We start from the raw sequence: 23,790 nt of genomic DNA, 5'->3' as shown, positions 1-23,790 counted from the left end.
TGGTTTAGGGAAGAACACTTATCACTCCAACCCCAAATGAGATAAGGAAAAAAAAAATCTAGAATGTCTTCTTTTTTAAGTGAGAAACTTATCTGTCTCTGTTCAACCTTGTCTTTTCTACATTTCTTGCCTTTTGCTGTTATGCTAGTATAATTTAGACCTTGTATGTTCCATAGTCGTGGCTTTCCATAAGGATTCTACTGCTCAGTTTTGGTCTCATATTCCATTGATGTTTAATACCACAGAATACCATTCTATGTCTGTCTAATGGCTCCATGGACATACCACACTGAGAATTATTTAAGAGTTCCTTACAGTTGGTACCATAATTAAAGTAGAAAAAGGGTCAGAGAATATTGGGAATTCTAATAAATGGATTTTCCAAGAAGCAGACCATGAAAGGGTAATCTTTTTGCAAGTGATTTGATAGAAGAGTTCTTAGAAAGAACTCATAAGAGAATGGAGAAGTTGGACAGGGATGGGAGAGCAGCCAAGCAGAGTATGGTATCGTGCAAAATTCGACAGAAGTTAAATTTGCCTCAGTCCTGTAGGGAAGCTCTGGAGAGGGTGCAGGTCATACCCTAGAGATGTCCAACCATTAGAGGCAAGGAGTTGGACTGTTTGTACCACAGCACCCAGTCAGTTGTTGATTAAGAGCTGCCCTTAGAGTTGCCCTTAGAGCTGCCCTTAGAGCTGCCTATACCTCTTTCTTTGTGAAGGGAAAGTTAGCTACAGCAGCTTGAGGGTAGTTGTCAACAAAGAGATACAGATACTAACTATTGAAGGTAATAACACTTCACTATCTGGGGTGGCTAAGGGATCAGAAGGCACACAGGTAGAGTACTGACATTTTTTGCTGCATTATTTCTATGGGAAAGGTATATCTCTATGCCTCTGTACCTCTATAGAATATAGTGTCTCATCCATTTAGGGAAATAAGCTTATCCAGAGACTTCAGTGTTATCACTGGGCTCTTTTGGGGAAAGTAGGAATAGCTGGGATGGGTCGGACTTGTTCTTTTTGCTCCCACTTAATTTGGACATTTAAAATGGACATCTACTCTTGTAAAACCACAAATACTAAAGCTATCAGAAGAGGATCTTATAATAGCTGTGGGTCTTTATTGCCTTATGAGTAAGTACATAGCTTTTGAGGCAAAGAAACTTGGAAATAGATCCTAGCTTTGCCACCTTTGGTTGTAGGAAAAGCAAATGAAATTATCTGTGCATGTTGCACACATATATAATAAGGAGCACATAGTTTGTGGTTAATAAGCAGTAGCTATTTTTAAGATATTATTATAATTACTATTATTATTATTAAGTGTCAGACTGACTCAGAGATTTAGATATTATTTATGTTAAAAATTGACTTCTGTCTTCATAATCAAAATAAAAAACTATGCTATAACTATGGGAAATATACTCAGTTTTTACTGATTTTATTTTTTGTCTGAATACTTTAGGTTAAAAACTTTTTTTAGGTTACTCTGCATATATTTGTCATAAACTTCAGAGATACATTGTCATAAAAAATAATAAAGGATCATGAATTTAGACAGGTGTCAGAGCCTCTGTTTTTCTCTTTGTAAATAAATTTTCTTAGAAATTTTTATTACAGAGGTAATGTATGCATTTATAGGAAAATAATGGAAAATAGAGATAAGCAGAAAGAAAAAATTAAAGGCATTAAAATTCTTACTACTCACAGATAAAAACTCTCACTATCTTCACATATGCACTACATATATATTTTTTTAAAATTTGGGTGCTAGGGCATATACTATAAAATTCACCCGAATTGGCAAAGATCTTTCTATGTGAATAAATTTTCTTCTAAAACTTCATTTTTATTTGTAGTTTTGTATTCTGTAATATGAATTAATAAGAAAACCAGTTATCTGAGGTTAATTGTTGGCAGGAATATGCCATTCTACTGAAATGTCAACCTAAATTTGTGGTAAGTGGCACAGTTTTTTTAAAAGGACAAAAACTACAGTTTATCATAATAATTATTTTATTTCGTGTTTAACAAAATACAGGTTACTAATCCTGAGAAAAATAGACAAATCACACAGTTATTGGGGGATATGTTTTCTGACAAATATATGTGAGCACAGGTATGACTTTCTATATTATATCATCGTTTGCCAATAAAAAAATTCCTTGGAGTTCATCAGTTTTGCTTTATTTGAAGTCTCTACTGAGTCACCATCACCAACATCCTGCAGTTTACTGCTCAAACTCCACAGATTTTTGTCAGCCATTTTGCATTTGACGGGATAGTTCCCGCATTATTTTTATTGACTTGAAGAAATCCCGTAACTTTGACAAAGTTTACAGTCTGGCTTTGCAAAATGATTTACTTTTATTATTATTATTAATTTAAAATATATTTAGAATAGAAACATTTAAATCATCTGTAAATCTATAAGGGAATGCAGAATGACTTGACAGTAGGAAAGGAAAGATGTTAATGTAAATAGATTGAGGATTGATACTACAAACGATTGGTTTGTTAAGAAATACTTTCCTGCTGTAACTTTACAGATAGCCTGCATTTCTTTATATTATATCTGTAGAAGCAAGGTCTTTCTCACTATGAATTTCTAAATTCATCCCTTATTGATAACACTTAGGTTCAGCTATTTTAAATATATTTTTGCTATTTTAAAAGATATTCATATTAGACTAAAGGTATCAGATATAAGATATTAAGGAACTCCACAAATTCTAACAGGAATACGGTACAAAATAAAATTATCTTTTGTGGGTTTTTTTTGCTGTTGTTATTTTTGCTTTAGATAAGGTAAAAATGAGTACATTCTTTTGAAAATCGTGAAACCTATGCTCCCAGTTTATATAGGTCTGTTATATAGTACTGGTTCTTGATAATCTAGATCGCCCATCGCATAGGTTTTGTTATCTGTTAAGTACCAATTTAACTGTAGAGGAATCTGTATTTTTGTCTATAAGTATCTATAAGTATAGAAAAAGCTGGTCTACTCTTAAATGTCACATGCTTACAAAGAATTTCCTGACCACCATATTTATACTGATATAATCTTGTTACTATTTCTATTTCCTTTTCCTTTTAAAAGGACTGTTTCCTTTCTTTCATTTACTGCAATTTACAAATGTATTATTTTTTATTATTTATTTATTGTATGTTTCTCCATTGGCCTTTAAGCAACTCAAGGCCAAAAAACATGTCTATTTTATTCATCGATCTATTCCCTGATTATGGCACCAAGACTTACACATGGCAGGCACTTAATAAAGTGTTATAAATTGCTGGATGAGTGAATGGTGAATGATTGCATGATCTGAAAACTAGTCACAACACAATAGATTGATTAAAAATTTTCCCTTGAGAATTTTTCTTAAGGACACTCTTATTTTATCCTGCTGTCATAAAGACCGAATCATCTTCTATTCTAATGAGGTATAACTGTTTAGTCCAGTTCCTGATATTAGTTGGAGGAGGTTGGATGGAAACCCGTTGCCAAGGAAAGTCAAGTACAGCAAATCCCAAGCTATTCTTGAAATCCCGAACTTTCAACAGGAAGACGAAGGCTTCTATGAGTGCATTGCAGGCAACCTTCGAGGAAGAAACCTTGCAAAGGGTCAGCTCATTTTCTATGGTAAGCTAATAGGATTTCAAAAAGTACATGAAATGTTTGGTAATATCCTTCATAGTAAGTAGTGAAAGTCATTAGCATGTTGTAGAAGTGTCATAGGAGAAATAAAGAAGACACATGGCTAGGTGAGGATGCTAATGGGTGGGAATGACCATTTTTAAAATATAGCTTTAATTCCATCATGGCCTTTGCACACTATTGTTTATTATAATTGCCTTGAAAGTATCAGCAGTGTCACATTAAAGCTATAAAAGTTTATAACACAAAGTACCGTAGAATCCAATATATTTCCCATAAAACATGCAACAAAAGCCCATGACAATCTTAATTATAATTCTAAGTAGAATTCACAAAAGAAGGAGAAAATGACAAGAGAAACATAATACTGAATGGTAGTTTTCAGTTTTTGTTTCTATTTTCCAGATTTTGTCTATTCATATGTAGATAATAGAAAAATAGTCATTACTTCACTTAAAATATATGTTTGTCTCAATTAGCAGAATCTCAAATGAAAGCATGTATTATATAAAAATTGTCTACGTGTCTTCTTTTATCCAGGCCAAAATACATACTTGCATAAAATTTGCTTCTTTCTTTTACATCAAACAAACCATAAAAGACACCCCAGAATTATCAAAATGTTTGGTACTTTTAAGATATTCTTAACTTCTTTGCTAAATTTAACTTATCTGTACTGGAGAACTTTAAGACTGTATTTATACATGACCAAAAATACTTTTCCTATGTAACATGCTTCTGCGTGACATGTTTACAATCAATGATAAAGTAATTGGAGAAAATATTTTTTTTTTTTTGTAACTGGAAAAGTCTAAGGTATTGTAATTACCTTATAGGAATGGCAATTGAGTATCCTGTGGGGAGAACATGTTGTGCCTTGGTTATATTATTTTCCATTTCCTTTAGAATTTCCAATTTTAGGGACGCCTGGGTGGCTCAGTTGGTTGGACGACTGTCTTCGGCTCAGGTCATGATCCCGGGGTTCCAGGATCGAGTCCCACATCGGGCTCCCAGCTCCATGGGGAGTCTGCTTCTCCCTCTGACCTTCTCCTCGCTCATGCTCTCTCTCACTGTCTCTCTCTCAAATAAATAAATAAAATCTTTAAAAAAAAAAAGAATTTCCAATTTTAATCTTGAATGAAAAGTACTATTTTATATATAGAATATGATATCCTGCTGCTGATACACACACACGCGTACGAAGTTTTAAGGAACAATCTTTCGAATCTAGCATCTGTTGTAAATAAAATAGTAAGGATGTGACTGGAATTATTTTAATGACCCCAAAGTATTACAGGCTTTGGCTATTTTTTAATAGATACTTCATTTTTCTATTAAATAGCCAAAGATATATCTAAATGATTAAACAGAAAATGAGTGTATCTTTAAACCAGAAATTAATAATAAAGTGCTTCCTCCCACATCTCTACAAAAACTGTTAACTTATACAACAGATTTTACAAATATATATTCATATAATTTTTAACAATAGTAAGAGGTAGGAATACATGTCATTAGTCATTTAATGAGTCCAAATGGTCCTTGTGGAGTAATAATGAATAATTGGTCAATAAGACAAATATTATGTTTCTTGCTCACCTATTAATTTATTTGTCATTGTTCTCCCAAAAGAGCAATTCACTAATTGACTCAATTATCTGAGAATTGCATAAGACCTGAATTTTTTAAAAGAATTGGTTTTATTATATTGCTGTGTTTAAGTTATAATTCAGAACCCTATCCCTCTATATTATGTCTTTGTAACTTCCAAAAGAAATCTTAAAGTATTAATATCATTATAGAAAATGAAACATATTCAGAGAAGTTAAATGATTTCCCATAACCATTCAATAGGGAAAAAAAATAAAATCTAAACTCCAAGCCCATTTATTTGACCTGAATTCCTAAGTCCTTCCTTTCATGCATTTACAAAGTAGTTGAAGATTTAAAACTTTGGTCTTCAGAATCTGAAGCATCCAAAGGATTTACATATAAAATAAATAAATGTATTTTAAAGTTATAATTACTGCATTAAACAATAATCCATATATATTTCATACTTTTATAAGCTATATGAATTTTATGTGAGTATGAATTTCTTCTCCCAGGCCAAACATATGTTAAAACAATTTCTAAATAATCATCTACAATTTACAAAATTTTGTTAATATTCAGAAGCATGATTCAATTTCATCCATGCATCTACTTCTTCTAAGTCTTCCCTTGATTTGTCCCTTAAAACTGTGATGAGCATGTTCTGTAACCGGAAGTCACCCTGATTTCCACAGATGGTAATCCCAGGCTTAGTTTTTACTACAGTGAGACATCCTGATTCCTTCTTCTCAGTGACCAGCTCCCTAAAAGTCCTTTCATCTTAATGGAACCAGATGTTGCAGTGGGAAAACCCAGGAAGTCGGACATACTTGTATAACATTTCAGACTCTCAGTCCCACTTCTTACTTCAGCCACCGCTGCAGTGAGCAGCTCCATGTTTTGTAGGTGTAACCTGACAGGGTCTCATCTCAGGTGCCACACAAAGTCCATCTTGTTCCCCCCTCCCGCTTTCTTTGTTCTCAGGAGCCTGCTCAGCACTTAAGCATACACAGCCTGGGTGTTCTAATACATACTGTCTCTACCACTCTTGAATGACTATGGACAGGAGCCAGTGAACAAATTCTTCCTCTTCCTTTCCCCGGGTAGGCAGTTATAAAGACCCTTAGAACGTTACAGAAGCTAGAGTAATAGTGGCCCATCTCGGTGGCCAACTCAGTAACTGACCCTTACATTGCCTCCTTCCTTCCTTACTGACTCTTCCTTTTCCTGACCACGCCCATCTTAGGGCTGACATTCCCAAACAGACAGCCTGAACACAACCCCTTGATTGAGGATGTGCTTTCAGGGTTCAAATTTTGGCTTCTGTATTTTTTGACTATGTCTTCTTGAGCAGGTTCCCTAAAATCCCTGAAAAAATCCTCTACCAGTATTGGAGGTGGAATTACCTGTAATTAGACATATAAAACATCTAACTTGTAATACCCTGCAGTTCCAAAGGATATTTCGTCTACTCTTACATATCTGAGGCCAGACCTAAATAAAAGAGAGGGATTAAATGACACAGCCAGGCAGCCCCATATCATATTTATGGAAGAAATGTTAATTTTAAAGCATTTAATCTGTACCCCACCTTTTGGTGTCAATGGTAGTAAGGATATTACCACTTTATACATAAATGGCACTTTACTATAAATGCCTCAGTACTCATTGCCTATCAAAGGTTTTATCTAGGGTTAAAAAAAAATTGGACTGTAATCTTACTAAAATGTGATGAGACTCATATTTGAATTGTGCTTCAAACTGAATTGTAATTATATCTGATATAGATACACTTATTTTTAGTTACAACATTTCAGAAGAAATATAATCAAAGGCTTTTGCCCACAGTGGGCTCAAAATTTGTATACATTTTCTAGCTTGACCTATCCATTAATATTTGCCATGAAATTATTCTCTGGCCTTGTTCTGCATCTGAACTTTTTCCCACAACTCCCAAGTTGCTGTAAAGGTGAATCAAAATGACAAGTGGCAAATATTTATCTTACGCCAAAGGACCACTGATATTTATATCAAGACTTCCGTCACTCCACATTGAGGCTTCTGTATTTCCCTTCCATCAGATCATGTGTTTGCAGCACTGTTGGGCCCAGGAGGCCTTGTCCTTCTGCTTTGTACAGACCTTTGAATGTTGCACAATATTTTGGATAATTGACTTACCAAGTAGTTGTTCTTGTCTATTTTTGAAACAGCCCCACCAGAATGGGAACAAAAAATCCAAAATACATACCTGTCTATCTATGACAATTTGTTTTGGGAATGCAAAGCTAGTGGAAAGCCAAATCCTTGGTACACCTGGTTAAAGAATGGTGAACACCTCAATCCAGAGGTAAGTGTCAATGCTAATATTAAAATTCACCTATTCTCCTAGGGAAATTTTGTTACTACCAGCAACAATTAATGTTTTCGGAATGCTTAGTCGGTGTTAGGAAATGTAGTATACTCTTCATATATACTAATTTATATAATATTTAAATAAAAGTAGCTATTAATATTATTTCCATTGTTCAAATGAGAAAAATTAAGGGTAGAGAAGACAAGCTTAAGGTTACACACTAGTCAGTGATAGATTCACATCCAGATATCACCATCATCATCATCATTGTCATCATAATTAACATCCACCAAAGTCTTGTATGTTCCAGGTCCTGTGCACATATTTTCCCATGCATTATCTTATTGTATCCTCGTGACAATTTTGTAAGAGAGATGCTAATATTATTTCTTCTATAGATGATGAAGATTGGTTTCAGAGAGGTTAAGTCACTTGCTCAAAGTCACACAGTAGCGTAATTGTTAGAATTCATATTCTAAACTTAGTCTGATTCCAGGATCCAAGCTCTTAAACATTAACCAGTATCTTGCTTTTCTGAAAACTAATGGCTCTAAACCCATAGGAAGTGGAGAACTGAGGCAGTTATCCACATTTTCAGCCTAAATTATACTTTTGTTCTACAGTATACTGAAAATGAGACAGATTTTTTTCATCAAATTATCCAAATAATTGTGTTAATTCTCCCTTTTACTTTGTACTTGTAGGCACAGCTAGGGACACAAAGAACATCTGGTGTTTAGAAGCTGAATATAATGCTGTTCTTTGTTTTGGTTTTAGTGGAATTTTCTTCCTGAATACCTTTTGCATAGAGCATTTTCTGTTTCCTCCGGCCTACTTTTATTATCTTTAAAGGATGGTAATAGGTATATTGAAATATTTTTTTAGAATTATATTTGCTCTATTAAACTATTTCATTATGTGCACTCAAAATTGTATTTCTATACTCCAAATGGGACTCTGGAACAGATTTTGGCTGTTTAAGCATACTATAGCAGGCTGCAGAAAAGGAGAATTTAGCTTCTCCAAGTTATGACTCAATTAGAACATTATCAAGTCATCACATTTCAAGTCTTTTGGAGACCTTATGATGGAAAGCCAAGGGAATTTCTAACCATTATATTCTTGTCTAGCATTATTATTGACCATATTTTCTAGAATAATTGGAATGGCACAATCTTCCAAATTATTTTACATACCTTATAATAGAACGGTAACATATACTCTATGCAGACAATGCCAATATTCAAAGAAATGAGATAACATAAAATATACTAACCATTAAAATTATATGAAGGATGTTTCTTTTTTTAACTTCAAAAAGCTGCTCAGAATCTTACTGGATATTAAGTTTCATCATCATAAACATCAGCTCTCATATACAAAAATATTCTATCTTGTAGATATGCACAAATGTTTAATAATGTATTCTGGTTAAGAGAATGCCTACATTAACATACTAGCATTTTTACATGACTTTTCTTTTATTAGGAAAGAATTCAAATAGAAAATGGGACACTTACCATAACTATGTTGAATGTGTCAGATTCGGGTGTCTACCAGTGTGCTGCAGAAAACAAATATCGGATAATTTATGCAAATGCAGAATTGAGGGTATTAGGTAAGTCATTCACTTATAATCAAAAAATTCAAAATGACATTTTAGCAAGCTATGATTATACATAATATGAATCCAATTTTTCTGTAAATTAGAGATTGCTTTACCTTGACATAATGGGAAATGTCTAAATTAACTTAAAAAAATGCAGGATCATAATTATTATTCTACTTGAGCAATACATTAGGACTTCCAGAGAAGCCCACTGTTGGGTACATACAAACCAGAAAAAGTCTCCTCCAAAGCTGATCCTAGCACATGATGTTTTGAGTACAGTTCAAAATTATCCATTAGAAATGTTTTCACCTGGTGTGCCTGGATGGCTCAGCCTGTTAAGTGTCTGCCTTCGGCTCAGTTCATGATCCCAGCGTCCTGGGATGCAGCCCCATATTGGGCTCCCTGCTTTGTGGGGGCGTCTCCTTCTCTCTTTCCTCCCTGATCATGCTCCTTCTCACTTTACTATCTCTCTGTCTATCTTTCTCAAATTTAAAAAAAAAAATGTTTTCACCTGCCAATTAAAGAAAAGAAAGGAAAATCTCAATTTATAATGATTTAAGCAGGTATTTATTTTTTTCTCTTAACAAGAAGTTCAGGGGTGGTAGCTGAGCCATGGGACTGTGGTTGATGATGTTCTTCTTTACACTTTTCCCTCATGGGTATAGACTTGAGGGGATGACTGCTATTGCTACAGAAATAAAGTCCCTACTTAAAGGAGAAGGGGAAGGTAGGGACAAACGTGACCAAATTTATACCTCTCATCAGAAAATGCAAAATCGTCTTCCATCCTTACAGTAAAATCCTTCTATGCCAATGACTAGAACCCTGCTACATGATCACCCAGACCTCAAAGAAAGCTGGACAGATAAGTCCTGGTAGTGAAATATTAGGGATAGAAGCAGTTTGAGAATGATAATCAAAGTGGTATCTGTCACAATAAATAACCATTAGTGTCTTTAATCACAAATTTTTCTTCATGATAGGAAAAAAGGAGAGGAAAGAGAGGACAGATCAAGCAAAGAGGCAAGGTTTCAAGAGCTTTTGGACAATGGCCATTGATTTGTTTGTTTATTCTTTGAATCACTACTATTTATTGAACATATATGTGTACTAAGCACTGAAAATATAATTATCAATACTTAAGTGATCTTTACTTTCATAAAATCTATAGTTTCACTGAGAAAAGAAACCTAAAATTTAAAATATGATTATTACGGTCAATAATTGAGTAGCTGTTGTCAGACTTCATGGCAAGTTGAATATAACCCTAAATTGAGGACGTTCTCTTTAAGCTGAGATCTGAAAAGAAAGCACACACAGGTCCATGGAAGGGCAAAGAAACAATACTTGAAATGCCCAGAGACAAAAGAGTATGGCATATCTGAGAGAATTTCAGCTCAATTAGACTTTAGACTAGGGATGGGGATTAGACACATGGGTTCCCCCATTCATGAAGCTGGAAAGACTCAGAGGTCAAGCAGTCTAATAATTTCTCACTCTCATTAACTAGTATTTGTTCAACATTTATCGAATGAGGACAAAGTTGAAACTGACAAAGACTTTTTTTTTTTTAAATTTCTGCTCAGCCTGCCTGCTTCTACAGAAGGCAGAGTATTTCCATTTTGCTGGTTAAAGGCTTGCCTGAAGAAATCTGACATAGTGATAGAGTATTCCTGATTTAATTCATTGCTATTCTATATTTCATATTTAAGATCATTACTTTGACTGGAATAGATTTGGTGATTTCCCTAATTAGGGTTTAGATCCCCCTTCTGGCTCTTCAGAACCGTCTTCACCCTCTTTACTATAAACCTCTTAAGAATGTGACTCTTTATAACTCGTTTCTTCCCTCAGTCCAACTGGCTTTTGTTAATGCCAATGACTTGCACCAATACAAAAATAGATTACATTTATTGGGGCGCCTGGGTGGCTCAGTGGATTAAAGCCTCTGCCTTCAGCTCAGGTCATGATCCCAGGGTCCTGGGATCGAGCCCCGCATCGGGCTCTCTGCTCAGCAGGGAGCCTGCTTCCTCCTCCCTCCTCTCTGCCTGCCTCTCTGCTACTTGTGATCTCTGTCTGTCAAATAAATAAATAAAATCTTAAAAAAAAATAGATTACATTTATTGAATACATATTCTTTTTTTTTTTTAAAGATTTTATTTATTTATTTGACAGACAGAGATCACAAGTAGCAGAGAGGCAGGCAGAGAGGAGGGAGGAGGAAGCAGGCTCCCTGCTGAGCAGAGAGCCCGATGCGGGGCTCGATCCCAGGACCCTGGGATCATGACCTGAGCTGAAGGCAGAGGCTTTAATCCACTGAGCCACCCAGGCGCCCTTGAATACATATTCTGTGCCAGACAGTATGCTATGCTTCTTCACAGATATTATATCATTTAATCTCCACTAAATTTCTGAGGTGATGTCTGTTGTCATCTTCATTTTTCAAATGAAAATAGAACTCCAAAATGCCAAGTTGGTAACTGGCCCTAGAACAGTGTGAGCAAAATAGCTTGAGAGTTCTGGGTACAAATATTAAATTTTGTCTCGTATACCACATCACATTACCACATGTTAATTAAGGACGTAACTCAACAATTTTGTTTTTAATTTTGTTTTTAGCCTCAGCTCCTGATTTCTCTAAAAATCCCATTAAAAAAAATTCAGTTGTTCAAGTTGGTGGGGATATTACTATGGAATGCAAGCCAAATGCCTTTCCTAGGGCTACTATCTCCTGGAAAAGAGGAATGGAGAGCCTGAAACAAAGCAAAAGGTAAATAAAGCTCTTTTGTGTTATATTTTGTACTATTTTGTGGTACAGTGTCTTGCAAATCTAAGTCTTCTAAAATTCTCTCCCTTATGATAAACTTAAAACTGGGTACTCACAGATACTAAACATTTCCACATGGTAGCAAAAACTAAAGAACTTTATAAACTTAAGGCCTATTTGTATAATTTTGTTGCAATATATTTAGTGCATGCACTTGTAATATATTTTTAAAAATCCTTTAAGACCTTTTTCTATATTCAGCTTGAAGATTTTTCCTGACCCAGCCTGCTGAGAAATCAGTGAGAAGAGCATTACACAAAAGAGACACTTATATTCACACACCTGGTGTTGTGGTTTTTAAATAGTCACACAGGTGTTCGCCCCATGACAAAATGAATTCACCACATGAAAAAAATGTAGAGAGGTTCCTGTAGAGAAAGAAGAGAGGTTTCCATCTATTCTGGATGTGATTGAGAAATCCTGGATCAGCACTGGCATGTTTTCTAGGAGAGTTTAGATAGAGCAAAACAGGTGTTTTTCTCTACTTAGAATATATTTCATTGAGTTGTACTGTAGTACCTTGTACACCTAGAGATGACTAGTGGGTAGTTGAGCTCTATTGGAATGATCCACGTGCGCTACTGTGTGATCAGATACGCCGTGGAATGAGCCATTGTGCTGAAGATGTGAAAAAGTTTCAGTGAGCTCTTTGCCGGCATTATATGTACCATTAACTCCCATGTGTCCCTGACCAGGAAGGTAGCATAAACAAACAAGACAGGCCAGGTAAAAGAAGGGACAGCTGAAGTGTGATGAGAAATGGCAGTCTGCCAGTCTTACAAGACAAGGCTGTGATGGCCAGGGGAGTGAGTTCTGCACCAAAACTACATAGTCACTCCAAATTCAGGCACACGTTGTTTTGTGGGAGGGTAGAACTTCAGACAGGGTTGTAGAACTTCAAACATTTCAAGAAAAACTAGAAACCGGGGTGTTGGCATTGAATTTTCTGAGCCAGTATAAATGCCCAAAGGCTGGATGCAGGGACACCATCTTGTTATTTCTGATCTAGGACTGCTTTTATGGTTAAGGGAGAGAGAAAAGGAGGTTAAAACAAATGGTGCTGGTTGTATAGAGTGCTATCAGAGTTATATCTAGTGCCTCGGAGACCCTCTCCTGACATGACAAGATACACAAAAGAAAGACCTTTCTAGGGCACTCTCTTCCCTTACTGTCTTCTGTCTCCAGTGGCCTCTATAGCTTTACACTGAAGCTTTTCCCAGGACAGGGATTTTGTCAAATTTATCTGCGCATGCCGTATGCCTTCGGCATAGAACCCAAACTCAAAAATATCCATGGAATGAATGAATGTGTTAAAAAAAAAAGTTTGAATATGTAAGGCGTCACCAGTTCTTCTAGAGGAGACACCTTGAGACAGAAGAACAGAAGCTTCAGAGCTAAGGAGAAAGGACAGATGAAGGGAAATCTGTTGCCCTGGCCCTGATTGGGCTCCTTCCTCAGTGCAGACAGGCCAGGAAATCATTGCAAGCATTCTCAAGAGCTTTGGATGTGGATTCCTCTTAGATGTTTCCTCTTTGATTGCTGAAATCTAATTGAGGTTTGAATACACTGCGGTAGAACCGGACAACTCAAGAGATAGCACAGGATCAAATAGCGGTCTGTACTGAGAGTTGAGATAAATTGATTACTTTGTTTCCTAAAGTGACTGAAGGTCCACAACTAAGCAGGAAAGACTGCTGTTTACTTTCTATAACCTTTAAAAACTCAAACACAGTATATGTGGGGAGGAGAAAGAGAGGGAAGAGGATTGGAATAAAATATGAAAAAGAGGAAAAAAGTTTTGTAGATTACGAGGAAAACTGCTTTTAAAATGGCTTTTCAGGTTTGTTTTGCTTTGCCCCACGTAGAATGAATTTGGGATCTTTTTTTAGCCTGTGAATAGTCACAGCATATCAGATTAAGCATTGTCTCACTATAATTAAAGGAGTGATCTGTGCGATTTCTATTCACAGATGCTTCTTCTGTAATTCTGTTCTCTCACTGCTATAGGACTTCATTACAGGTCTCAACAAAAGAAAATAAACAAACAAACAAAATTATCTCCTGAACATGCATCTTAAAAAATTGGAAAAAAAATAAAGTTAAGCCCCAAAGTACATGGTAATTACAGACGTATATCTCTGCCAGTTATAGATTACCTTAAGCAGTAATTTGCAAAGGTCATACAGCCAGTTCGGTGAGACTTTGTGTCTCTGCATGATTTCTGTCCTGTCTGCTCTCCTATTGCCTTCTGACCTGATGGTTTCATTAAGTGCATGGTTTCTTGCTGCTTACTGGGAAATGCAGCACCTAGGCTTCAGTTTGTGTTGACTTAATGGCTTTTTTGTCATCTAATCGTAGTGATTTCCAAAGACATTGAAGGTAAAAATTAGAGTTGTGATAAAAAGAAAAGAAGGAAAGAAAGGAGGGAGCTAGGAGAGGAAAGAAAGAAGGAATTTTATAGAACCAGGTCCTAAACTCAAAGACAGAACGTTGAGTCCCAATATACATTTTTTTTTTTATTTTCAGCGTAACAGTATTCATTGTTTTTGCACCACACCCAGTGCTCCATGCAATCCGTGCCCTCTCCAATACCCAACACCTGGTTACCCCAACCTCCCACCCCCCCGCCCCTTTCAGAGTCCATGGTCTCTCATGGTTCACCTCCCCTTCCAATTTCCCCCAATATACATTTTTAAATGCCACACTGCTTATTTCACTTAAGCAGAAAAATAAATGTAATTCCTACCCTCTCATATCTTGTTAAAACATGACACAGTTGTACACATAGAAAGATTTAAAGAGTCACAAATGGAAACCAGTTAAATATTTACAATGATTCCAAGTAGGAATCATTTTTAGTTCTTGACCTTGGAAATACCCATGTGGGAAAATGCCCATTTTTACTTTCTGTTATAAAACTTCTATATGGTCCTGTCTACGTTGAGATTTCATTGTCACTACCTCTTGCTTTCAATAAAGCACAACTACCTAGAGATGGTTGAAAGGACTCTAAAAGAAGCCTATTCAAAGTAATCTTACTGTATTACCTACTTATAAAAAAAATAGTGGCAATATATATATTTTGACAATTTCCTCCACTTTTACATGGATTGAGACAGCATACATCACCTAGGTAGTAAATGATAAAGCTTGGACTCTATGCCAAGTTGCCCATCTCTCTTGCCAGATTTTTTCCACTCAACAGATAATGGAGAACATACTTGATTCTTTATTTTTTGAAGGGCTGTTTTCACATGGTTTAACCTGATTTCATGTATTGGTAATTCAAGTCAAGCAACAATTCTGAGAGAAATTAACATGTTTCTAATGGGTCTGCGTGCAACAATTGAAGTCTTGACTGTTTTGTGATTTCTGTCTTTTTAAGTGCCTGTATTCATGGCAGGCTGTCCAAGGAGAAAAGTTTTCCTACAACTAAAAATAGGTGGATAGCATTACAGAGTCCAAAGGCTGCCTGGTTTCCTGCTGGGAATGTATGGTCTTATGACATCCACCTCATTCTTTTGGTACTACAAGTTATTTAGCAATAGCATCTATAGTAGCAAAGGTATGTTCCTATGGGGAAAACGGGGGTGTATTGCAAAGAGCCCTGCCCAGGAGTTAGAAAACAGGGATTTTGATCCCAGTTCTATCACTGATGAGTGACCTGACCTTGGATAAAACCACCAGCATAATCTTGGTTTTTGGGGGGGTTTTTGTTTGTTTTTTTCTTTTGAGGTCGCTGTTTTCTGGATTTATTTAAACATGATCCCCATGCAGTAACTGCCAGCATAGAGATTATATATTAGAAATCAATGTAAAACATTAGTGTGCCAGGTTAAAATTGCAGCTCCTATCACAGTTATAATTTTATATATATTTCACCGATTTCCTCAGGTGACAAAGTGATTGAGCCAGACAATTGTAATTGCTGTAAATTGTCAAAACAGCCAAAATGATCTGATTGGATGGATTCACAGGTTAGAGAGCCCTGGCAACTGAACTGTAGCAAGACAGCGTAGTGAGCCCCACTCTCCTTCACCATCACAGGCCCAGCAGCTAGCTCCAACCTGGGATATAACAGACATTCAATAAATATTTTCTGTGTTGCTAAATCAATGATGGTTAAAATTTACTTTGCTTTGTTTGTATCTATCTGACTTAAGACAAAACTTACTTAATAATTAATAGGCCCATGATGTGCTCATTCATTCTATGAATATTTAATGAACACCTTTTATGTTCCAAATACTAAACTAGGTATTGTGAGTAAAATGTTAAGCTAGTCAAAAATGTGACACATATTCTCCTTCCATAAGAAAATTTTTTTTTTTTTTTTTTTTTAGTTATTGGGAGTCAGAGGATCTGAGTTCAAGTCCCAACCCTACTTCTCATATAGTTGGTAACTTCTAGCAAGTCCTTTAACCTCAGTAGTCCTCAGTTAAATCACTTGAAAAATGGGGAAAATAGTACCTGTCTCTCCCATATGGTTGTATGACACTGAAAAGACAGTATGTGTGGAAAGGCTGGGTGATCTGTATACTCTCCTGCCATTGGCTGCCTTTATTGCTGTGATCCTAATCTTTTTTTTTTTTTTTTAAGATTTTATTTATTTATTTGACAGACAGAGATCACAAGTAGGCAGTGAGGCAGGCACGGGTCGGGGGGGGGGGGAAGCAGGCTCCCCGCTGAGCAGAGAGCCCGACACAAGGCTCCATCCCAGGACCCTGGGATCATGACCTGAGCCGAAGGCAGGGGCTTTAACCCACTGAGCCACCCAGGCGCCCCTGTGATCCTAATCTTTATGTAAGTCCCAGTTACACATTTTTACCTCTTCAGCCAAGGTAAAAACCACAAACTTGACCACAGAAAGTCAAGATGAATACAGATTAAGCTTATTTCTGTAAGGCATTCTGGGCGACTGAGGGAATCAATTCCACATCTGCTAAGTTTGATTAATCACTTCTTTTTTTTCCTTGTGGATCCACTTAGCAAGTGAACTGACAGCAATCAAAGGCCTAGATTTATCTCCTTGTGCTCTGTGACTGTTGGCTGCCTGTTCAGGGCTCACCTCCTGAATTTAATAGGACATGTTAACCCACTGGACAGACAGCTCAAAGTTGTCCCCTGACGGGCAGCATTAAATACAATGCCTAAATCACCTGAGATTTTGTCAGAGTGCACAGTCTCTGAGCAATAAAAATAAAGAGATAAAGTGTTTTTCCTATTAATGAAAGATAGCTGAATGAATAAGTAATCTACCACATTTCTTCCTCATCTGTCAGAAAAGAAAAAGAAAAGAAAACATCCACCACATTTCTCATGTCCCAAGATAAAATAAAATAAAGCAAAACAAAATAAAATAAAATCCAGTTATATATCAGACAAGTGGTCATTAGTAATGAAAATAACCATTTTAAGCACCTTCTATATGTCAAGCAGTATATCAGATACTTTATATATCTCCAAGTTAAAGTATACTTCTTTTCTTTCCTTTCTTTTTTTTTTATTGTGTTATGTTAGTCACCATACAGTACATCATTAGTTTTTGATGTAGTGTTCCATGATTCATTGTTTGCATATAACACCCAGCGCTCCATGCAATCCGTGCCCTCCTTAATACCCATCACCGGCTACTTCTTTTCATATGCAGACACATTTCTGAGGAACACGGTTGTCACATAGTTGCATATGGTTATGTTTCTACCACTTTTACCTTAGTAGTCTCAAAGAGGTAAATACAAAGATGCTTTCTAATTCACTAAATATCAAGCTGAAAAGTAGAGGTTCTATCTCTTGGCATTTGTTCTCCAAATGTGATCATATTTCCCCCATTTGATATAAAAGAACTGCTGAGTACCCTAGGACCAATTCTATTACCTCTATCCAGTTGGGGTTGCAGAGACAGAGAGAGAGAGACACGGTGGGGAGAGGTGCAGAGTTACAAACAGACCTTCTCAAATCCATGAATCTTGTGTGCTTTATCCCTTAGTAATGATACTGTTAAACCCTGTATGACCCTGGACACTTGGCACAATACATGTACTTTATGGGAGCATATGAACCCCTCAGATAGCATGGAATCTAGTAGTGGTGCTTATCAGTACTTTTGCCTTCTAGCCCAAAATTTAGCAGGCCCACCATGTGCATGCCACTCCAGCACCTTGAGACCTCCCTCCTGAACACAATAGTTAGCTGTGGGAAAGGGCTGGGGGGAGAGCAAGGGGAGTTGAAAGATGGCAGTGAATCAGTGGAGAGAAGAAGAAGAGATGAGAGAGAAAAGAAGACAAAGAAGGATGAAAGAGAGGAACGGGGTGTTCTCTGTGCCAAGAAAGAATTGATGGTTACTGAGCAAGTCATTTGATCTTTATTCTCTTCATGAGTAAAAATGTACCCTTGGGAGGATCTATTTGGAAACGCTTAGCAGAGTGACACAGAAGATGAGCAGAATAAAAATTAGTTTGTCTTCCTTCCACTTTTTGCTAATGAGCTAGACATAGGAGCTCCTTTGGTTGAGTAGCCCATTGCCCAACACTTTGCTCCAATTCCTCTTTCTCCTTGGAGACTTTTCATGACCATCTTACCTTGTGGGGCATCAGCTAATGGGAGTCCATCTGCTTGAATATAAGGGAGCCAGTTATATGATGTTCCCTTCCTGTTTGACCCTTCTCTATGTATCTTTCACTGTCTGCTTTCTAATTCACCACTGTTCCTTTTCCTTTTACCTTTACCCCCAAGTGCTCAACCTTAAAAAACATCCCCTCCACAAGTCTATTCAGTGCAACTTTAACCAGAACACAGCATCCAGCAAGCAGACTTCTCCATCTCTTCCTCCTCCTTGCAAAGCTTCCTAATGGAACAAGCAAATAAACCTAATTTTATTTTGTATCACCAACTACTTAATGTAATAGTGCTTAGTACATCAGGTAGCATGAGCATCAAATAGGCAAATGAACCATATGTTCCCATGTTTAAGGAGGAATGACAGTCTGCATAATGCCAGGCTTATTACAATCTCCCTTCTGTGCTGCCTCTTTGTAATAAAATTTTAAATTGTTCATACTCAACTCCTGAGAGCCTTGTTAAGGTGAGCCTTTCCAAGGGAATACATGCTGAAGATGTCAAGAGCCATCTGATACTCTTGCCTCTGTCACGCAAAGATTTAACAAGCTGAAATCCTGTGTGCCCCTGTCAGTCTTGCCCTCATTTTTTCCCCCTTGCCATCCAATCCTCCTTTCTTTATCCCCACTGGCCTCCACTGATCTGGAGCAGTGACCCTTTAACACAATGCGTGCAAAACCACCTGCCTGCCATGGTCGGAAAAAGCTGAGGTTCATTAAAGATGTAAAGCCTGCCCTTAAATTCAGCCTGCCCAGCTGGGTGTGCGCTCTTTTACACTACCGCCTTGGGTTAGACTGTTATTGCTGTAGTTCTCTATTTAAAGTATTTTAATGATGGGTAATAACATCCTGTAGCTTTAAACCAAGGGCAAATATGACAAAGTGAAAAAGTTCACAAGTAAATGGCATTTTATATTCTTGTACTCAGTGTATCTTAAAACGAGAAATTCATAAGCTTCATTATGGAGTTGCTATGAATTCGTAGTCTGTATCAGTAGGCTTCAAACTTGATCATGCGTAAGATCCTTGTGAAAAATGCAGCTCTCAGAGCTATGTCCAAGTTTTCAGTCAGTAGGTAGGACGCAGGGCTGAGGAATCTGCATTTTTTTTTAAAGGTTTTATTTATTTGACAGAGATCACAAGCAGGCAGTAAGGCAGGCAGAGAGAGAGGAGGAAGCAGGCTCCCTGCTGAGCAGAGAGCCCGACGCGGGGCGATTCCAGGACCCTGAGGGTCGACCCTCAGGATGACCTGAGCCGAAGGCAGAGGCTTAACCCACTGAGCCACCCAGGCACCCCAAGAAATCTACATTTTTAAAATAAGTTCACGCCCTCTGCTCTCAAGAGAAGCCAGATTTTTGAATATCCTTTAGAAAAACACCGATTTGATGCAAACACATTATTTGAAAAATAGAAACATCATTTTATCTCCTTTCTCCCCAGAACTTTGATTCCTATATTAAAATGCTTGATTCTTCATCTTATCTCACGGCCAAGGAGATATGAGTCCTTGGTTCAGCTATTTTTTGAAAATATGACTCCAAATCCTTGGAATAATATCTACTTACTTTAGTGTTTGCTTCTAATTTCTGAGTGACATTTATATCTTCCAAAGTTTACATAAATATTCAACAGCAATAATTTTGTAGACAGAAAAGGTCAGTTATTAGTGCAATTTATACAAATGACCTTTTGTTCTAGTTTGACTTTTGAGGAGAGATCTGATTACTTGATCTGCTTAAAGTACAATGCTCCTAGCTTAGAAAGAAAACGTTTGCTCCACAGGTCTGTGTTACACCCTCATCCCCATACAGACGCTGATGGGCATATGGAAAACAAACCAATAGAAATAAATAGGAGGGATAGAATTGCTATTTTATAGAAATTATGATCCAGTTGAAGACGCAAAAACCAAACCACTTGTGTAAAAGTCTGTCTTGTTGATATCTTCACAGTGAAGGGTCAGGCTTGTTGTTGTTGTTTTAGTCACTGGCTATTATTTCCCATTTTCCTTTATCTTTTGTTCTTTTTTTCCCCACAGTAGAATTGTGTTTGGGGTCCAGGGGGATGTTTGTGTTTTTGTTTCGCTTCCAAATGAAATTTATGCTAGAGCCCATTTCATAAAACAGGCTAAAACTGAACCAGCCTGGCTCCTGTCCTAGAGGGAAAACCAGAGCCCCCCTCCATGCCCCGCCCACTCCCCCTGCCTCCACCAGCTGGCTTCCTCCCAACAGCCCTTGGTGTGCCCCGAGAATGCCCTAGATCTCCTGAGAGCACAGTTAGAGAATTGCTGATTTGGAGTGACAAATCTGATTCTCAAGTGTGACTTGTCAAGCTATTCATTTATTTATAAGCACAGTTGCAAACCAATTTGACAGGCCTTGTGAAAAAATTCTGGGTTTATAAATGTGAATGAGCTCCGAGTCTCGTGGGGGAAGCAGACGGGTCAACAGCTCCAGTGCAGTGGGGCGTGTGTCATCACAGACAGAAGATGGTGAGGACTGACTCCACTACAGGAGTTCAGAAAGCCTTCAGCAGGTTGGAGGTGACTCAGCTGGCACTGGCAGGGTATGTAGGAATTTTTCCTATAAAACAGAGTTGGAAGACCTGGTTTTTTATGTGGGCTGTCTTACTGCATAGCCAGTGTCATACATGATGCCAGGTGAAAGGTGTGGATGGGTACCTGCCTTCCTCAGTGCAGGATACGATTCCTCTAAGGACAGACACAAATCATTTTGTGAGCCATCCAATGGTGGATTCTCTGACAGCTTATGGATGCTTAGACACTGAATTATACACATTTTCTTTCTTTCTATCTTAGATTAAATTACCCAATACAGTCAGAAATCTGTCCTTCTCATTGTTGACCCTGAATCTCATCAAATAATAATCATAATCATAGTAATAATATCAACTTATAGGACCAGTCGTGGATGAATAGTGTTTTAAGATCTCAGATACATCATTTCATTTACTTTTTACAAGATGCCTATGAAGGGAGTACTAAATTTATTGGTATTTTTAGGTGGTTAAAACTAAGGCTTAGCAAAGTCAAACATCACACCTATAATCACACAGCTAGTGAGTAGCAGAAATGCATTCCATTCCAGGAGGCTCTGACTCCAAAGCTCTGTGTAATCTTCAACACCACAATGTAAGCCTTTAGTTGAGTTTTCCAAAGTCATGTAGTTCCCAGCTGTGGAGCTAAAAGCAAACCATCATGCCATACACATTATTTGTTCATTTTTGTTGTTGTTGCTTAAACTACAACTCTTCCCAAAACAGTGGTATATACAGTCAAATTCTACTTTTACATCAATAAAAAGTATAGGATAAGTCTATATTTTGTCATAGTGCTGATAGATGGAGTCTTAATTCACAACAATAAAATAAATCAGTCCTCTTAGTGGCTTAGCTTCCTACACCTACAATATTCAAATGACAGATTGGATTTTTAATGTAACATACAATATAATTTTTGGTGACATATAGACATAGATATGCAAATTTAATAAATAAGGGTAAACTCGCTAAGCTCCATGAAAGACTTGATCTAGGTATGAAATTATGTATTATAATTGGGAAGAAGAAATCATTAAAGTTAAAAAAGAGTCACATCCAAGTTGGTATCCCATTTGCAGCCAAGCTTAGTTCTGTAGACTTGAAGAATATAATAATTCAGTAGCCAAAAGGGATCCAGAATTGGAAACTCCACTCACATTCATCACCAAAACCATATTCAAGATGGAAGGGGAAAGCATTTCCCAGATACACCATATTCTGAAATATACAAAGGACAGAGCTAGAATGAAAAGGGGTGATAATCATAAATGTTCCAGCCCAAGTCCCTTACTTTTTTTTTTTTTTTTTTTTTTTTTTTTTAGTGCCTGAGGGAAACCAAGGACTTCAGGGATAGGTCAGGTTTAAGGTCACAGGGCTGTATTTGAATTTTGTCTATCTCAAAGTATGCTGCAGATACAACATTACATTTGCAAACTTTCAAAGTCTCACAAAAATCACACAATAGTCTCATCATCATAAGTGTAATGGAAGTGTAGCCAAAAGTTCTGACAATGTTTGAACTTCTCCATTCCTTTCTAAACAGCTCTCTCTCCCATTGTGTTTTCAATTGGTTCTCCTGTAGTTATTTTAGGAGCCTACTTAAAAAAAAGTCTCTTAAGTCCTACGTTACAAATTTTTTTGTCCTTTGTCAGCTTTATAATTTCCCATCTTTTCTTTTGATTTGCTTGGGTTGTAAGGCATGTTAGCATATGAATCTGTATTAATTCCCTTTTGTGTTTTCTCCAGCATCCCAAAATACTGCAGCAAATGGAGACGCTTTCCTTTATCTTTCCTTCCCTTCCTCTACTGAACAGCTAAATACTCCTCTTAGGCCTCTTACACTGGATTAATTTAGCTAAGCTTTCCATCTGATGCTGTTTTGCTAATGTTAAATCACATTTCCTTAACATTTCACGGGAATCAGCCTAGCAGTGCACTCTGGCATGCCATCGGAATAAAGACACATCATGACACCAAATAATTATGTTATTTAGCAACTGCTCTTATCTGCTGTCTCCTAATTTGTGTCACAATTCAGTCACCCAGAATCTGTGTTTGTGTTGTGTGTCAGCCACTAGAAAGCTGGAGCTTAAATTATTTGGGTGTATTGAACAAGGATGAATTTTAAGGTCTGAATATCTGATGCTTGGTTTCTGCTTTGGAGTTTAGGATAGTTGAACCAAGGACTTAACTTTGAAACATTGGCTGTTCACACCAGTTAATTATACATTAGGCATAAAATACAACTGCCAAAACCAGAAATTGAAAAAAAAAAAAATCAGACACTGGCATCAGCGATGTTTTTATTTCCATGTAAATTAAAAGGTGTTTGAGTCCATTTTAATCTGCCGGTTGGACTTCTAAACAATTCTTTGCGAGGTAAACCCTTTCAGTTAGTTGTGTAATGATCCCAAATCATGTTTGATTAATCAGTTCTAGGGAAGCATTTCTTTATTATTATTTAATGTGTTTAAAATAGATGTTCATCTCATTTGTTGAGAATGGTGTGAAAGGGGCAACCTAAGGGCACCCATGCATGGCTGCTTTCCCCTAGGCACCAAGAGAAATGTG

General features: G+C 36.9%; 1 protein-coding gene across 1 annotated transcript in view; it reads left to right on the top strand.

Annotated features, from left to right (window-relative positions):
- Positions 1–23,790, top strand: part of CNTN6 (contactin 6) — a 235,538-nt gene that overhangs the window by 153,515 nt on the left and 58,233 nt on the right. The window contains 4 exon segments of the mRNA XM_047746509.1: positions 3,459–3,643; positions 7,462–7,598; positions 9,093–9,222; positions 11,836–11,986. Of these exon segments, the coding sequence (XP_047602465.1) occupies positions 3,459–3,643; positions 7,462–7,598; positions 9,093–9,222; positions 11,836–11,986 (603 nt within the window).

The sequence above is a fragment of the Lutra lutra genome, chromosome 1 (assembly GCF_902655055.1).
Source record: "Lutra lutra chromosome 1, mLutLut1.2, whole genome shotgun sequence".
Taxonomy (NCBI): Eukaryota; Metazoa; Chordata; class Mammalia; order Carnivora; family Mustelidae; genus Lutra; species Lutra lutra.
The sequence above is the reverse complement of the archived record's forward strand: the minus strand, read 5'-3'. Positions and strand labels throughout refer to the sequence as shown.